The sequence below is a fragment of the Nothobranchius furzeri genome, chromosome 6, assembly GCF_043380555.1.
Source record: "Nothobranchius furzeri strain GRZ-AD chromosome 6, NfurGRZ-RIMD1, whole genome shotgun sequence".
Lineage (NCBI taxonomy): Eukaryota > Metazoa > Chordata > Actinopteri > Cyprinodontiformes > Nothobranchiidae > Nothobranchius > Nothobranchius furzeri.
In genome coordinates, this window is record NC_091746.1 from 70,967,853 (window position 1) to 70,971,527 (window position 3,675).

General features: G+C 50.5%; 1 protein-coding gene across 1 annotated transcript; it reads left to right on the top strand.

Annotated features, from left to right (window-relative positions):
* Nucleotides 1-1,109: 1,109 nt before the first annotated feature.
* Nucleotides 1,110-2,228, top strand: ier5l (immediate early response 5-like). Its single transcript, XM_015943387.3, has one exon. It carries the CDS (start codon nucleotides 1,236-1,238, stop codon nucleotides 2,019-2,021), a length of 786 nt encoding a protein of 261 aa, XP_015798873.3. The 5' UTR covers nucleotides 1,110-1,235; the 3' UTR covers nucleotides 2,022-2,228.
* Nucleotides 2,229-3,675: the final 1,447 nt, after the last annotated feature.

Sequence of the window (3,675 nt, forward strand, 5' to 3'; positions counted from 1 at the left end):
TTTGGCTTGCTGTGATTGGCTGAGGCAGCTGTCAATAAGAAGAGCATCTGCACACACTAAACAGACCCTCATCTGCACATGAGGCATGGGGGGTGGGGGTGAAGGGGACTTTCTGAGCCACCATCTAGAGGCCATCAGGTCTTTCTGCACCACAGCCAAAGCGCTGACTTCCTGTCTGAGGGGAACTGTGGACATCCTCAGGTTCGTGGAGCCTGTTGCTGTTCTGATTCTTAGTACAGGAAACTAATGTTGTCTGATCAGCTGACTCACAGGCAGCTTGTGTCCTAAACATGAAGGATTCCTGATGACAGCAGGGCTTTTATTGTGAAAATCCCATAAAACTCATCATTGGCGTTCATTTTTATTTGTTTGTGATGTTTCATCATCAGAGGTCATTACCCCAGCGGGACTTTTATCTCGTGTGTGTGTGTGTGTGTGTGTGTGTGTGTGTGTGTGTGTGTGTGTGTGTGTGTGTGTGTGTGTGTGTGTGTGTGTGAGAGAGAGAGAGAGAGAGAATGCGTGTGTGTTGGAGTGCGTGCGTGTGTGAGACTGCGCATGTTTGTGTGTGTCCGTATGTGCGCGCATGTGTGAGCATCTGTGTGTACGTGCGTCTGTGAGACTGCGCGTGTGTCCGTGTGCGCGCGTGTGTCAGACTGCGCGTGAGAGTCCGTGTGAGCGCGTGTGTGAGACTGCGCGTGAGTGTCCATGTGCGCGCGTGTGTGAGAGTCCGTGTGAGCGCGTGTGTGAGACTGCGCGTGAGTGTCCGTGTGCGCGCGTGTGTTGTTTTCTGATCGAACTTAAACTCGTCCCGGTTCGGCTGCTGTGGTTTGAGTTGATGTAAACCAGAACCCTTGTGTGGCTCTGGACTCTGGGTTCTGTTCGGGTCCGAGACCAGATCCGAACAGTAACTGGACTCGGGACATTCAGACTGTCTGGTGGATTTTGAATAGTTCAGAGGGACCGCCTGAAGCTGATTGGTCCAGAGGGACTTGTTCTTGCTGCGCTAACCTGTCACTCAGCAGAACGAAGCCAGCTGATTGGCGGGTGCTGAACTGGGCGGGATCTAAGCTGCGCATAAGTACACCAGCGCTGAGCTCGGCTCTGTAACTGAACGTGCGTCTCAGCGGCTCCATGGTTCCGCTCACTGCTGACTCCAACCCTCTGAGAACCACACGAGCTCCGCTCAGATAAGTGAGACTCGGTTCCGTTCTCCCCGACAGGAGGACCGGGGGACCATGGAGTGCGCCGTGGACGCGCAGAGCCTCATCTCCATTTCGTTGATGAAGATCCACAACTCCAGAACCCAAAGGGGGGGCATCAAGCTGCACAAGAACCTGCTAGTCTCCTACGTGCTGAGGAACGCGCGGCAGGTCTACATCAAGGAGAAGTACGCGGAGATCTACCGGATGCAGCAGTACGAGGAGGTCATGACGGTCTGCAACGAGATCCAGGAGCTGAATCCTCTGGACCCGGAGCCGGAGGACGCGGAGGAGGAGGATCTAGAGGTTGCGGCGCTCTCGTGCTGCGCTCCGCTCCAGGACGGCGGCGGGAAGGAACCGGAGACTTCGTTCTACCGGAGCTGCTGCATGGAGACTCCGGGGTCTCCCTGCGACCCGTTCGCCGGTAACGGCAGCCACTGCAACAAAACCACCGTGCTGGACCTGGACACGCATGTGGTGACCACGGTGGAGAACCGGTACCTGCACCAGGACTGCTGCTGCTCCGCGCCGCAGTGCGCACCGGTGCCGGACTCTCCGGTCCGGAAACGGAAGGGGGACTTCGGGTGTTGCGCGTCCGACTTGGAGGAGGTCTCGGACTTTTCTGCGTCCAGAAAGCGAGTGAGACGGGAGGAGTGTACCGATCCAAACTACACGGACACGTCCAACATCTCGAACCTGATTTCCATCTTCGGTTCGGGGTTTTCGGGTCTGCTGAGCCGCCAGGCGGACCTGGAGCAGATCTGTAGCAAGCAGGCGCTGGCCAGTCTTGGAGCCTGGACCCGGGCCATCGTGGCGTTCTGAGTCAAAAACTATCTGACGTGGACCGGACCGGGCCGGGCTCGGTTCGGGACCATCAGTTTATAGACCTCACAGATCATGATTTGCACATTCCGACAGACCAGAACCCGACGGGACCCGGATGAGAACGTGGCAAGAGTTTCTGGGAACCCAGATTCAGCGGTTCTGTCCTGGTCAGCACGCGGGACAGGATTATACCTCAGAACACACCTGTGTCTTAAGATGAGCAGTTTGGGAGATTCTGTCGCTCAGATCTGATTGGATAAACCGAGCCCCGCCCCCTGGTGTACCTTTACAGGGGAACCAGAACCGGACCTGGATGGGCTTCCTGCCTTAAACCTGATGCTCACTGCTGCTAGCCGGACTCAGAGACTGAATGTGTCCCGAACCCACCCGAGCAGACCCCCCCCCCCCCCCCCCACCTTTGAACCCAGGCCCTACATCAGCTGATGGTTCTGATGGTTCAACGTTGCTCTTTGATTCCTTTTGTTTTAAAAAGGGACCTGGTGAATGGACCAGAACCAAACCGAACCGAGCGGTAGCTTTATGAGCACTATGTGTACCAAAATAAAGAGAGTATTCAGCCATTCTCTACAGATTTTCTTCTTATTCTTGTATTTTTGTGCTTAATAAAATGTTTATCTCCGGGTGAAACTGTTCAATAAAGTATTTGTTAAAGTTTATAATCTTAATAAAAAATAAAAAATGAACTCTGGAGTCTGAGTGGACACACACACACATATACATAAGCACACACATACATATACATATGCACACACATACAAATACAGACACATGCACACACACACACACACACACACATTTGCACACACGCACACATATGTACACACATATACACACGTATGCGCATACACATATGCACACGCACACACAGGTACGCACATATAGACATACACACACACACACATATGCACAAACATAGACACACACATACATATATACATAAGCACATACACACAACCTACACACACACACTAATGTGTATATATATATATATATATATATATATATATATATATATATATATACATAAGCATATACACACACATACATGCGCATACAAATATACACACACACACAAATACCTACAGGTAAACAGAACCAGCTCAAACCATCATGCTCCACCACCGTGCTGACAGCTGCCATCAGCTGATTGGGTTCTTTTAGGGCCATGAATGCATCATAGCCATATTTTAACAAATGTAATAGTCATTATTTTAGTTATTACATGATTTAACTACAATTAATAAAAATGTTATAATAAGATTATAAAGTTATCTAACTAAAACGATCCTGTAGCCAACATGACTTAGCTCTGATTCCCATCAACAATAATGGCTGTCAATGGAAAGGTTTTGGCTCCCAGAGTGTGTGTGTGTGTGTGTGTGTGTGTGTGTGTGTGTGTGTGTGTGTGTGTGTGTGTGTGTGTGTGTGTGTGTCCGGGTTCACATTGCAGGATTTTTGTCTATGATATTTGCCCAAGACATTACAACGTTAGATCTCCTGATTCACGATCAGTACCGACATGCTTCTGAGCCGACCAGAGTGCTCTGAGCACACCACACATGGCAGGAATATATCGATAAGATTATCTTTAGAGCATTACGGTAATGGGGGGTAAACGGTTGAGAAGGGA

What these genes read in the sequence shown, in the direction of transcription:
- ier5l (XM_015943387.3), top strand. Translation starts at nt 1,236, where the DNA reads ATGGAGTGCGCCGTGGACGCGCAGAGCCTCATCTCCATTTCGTTGATG.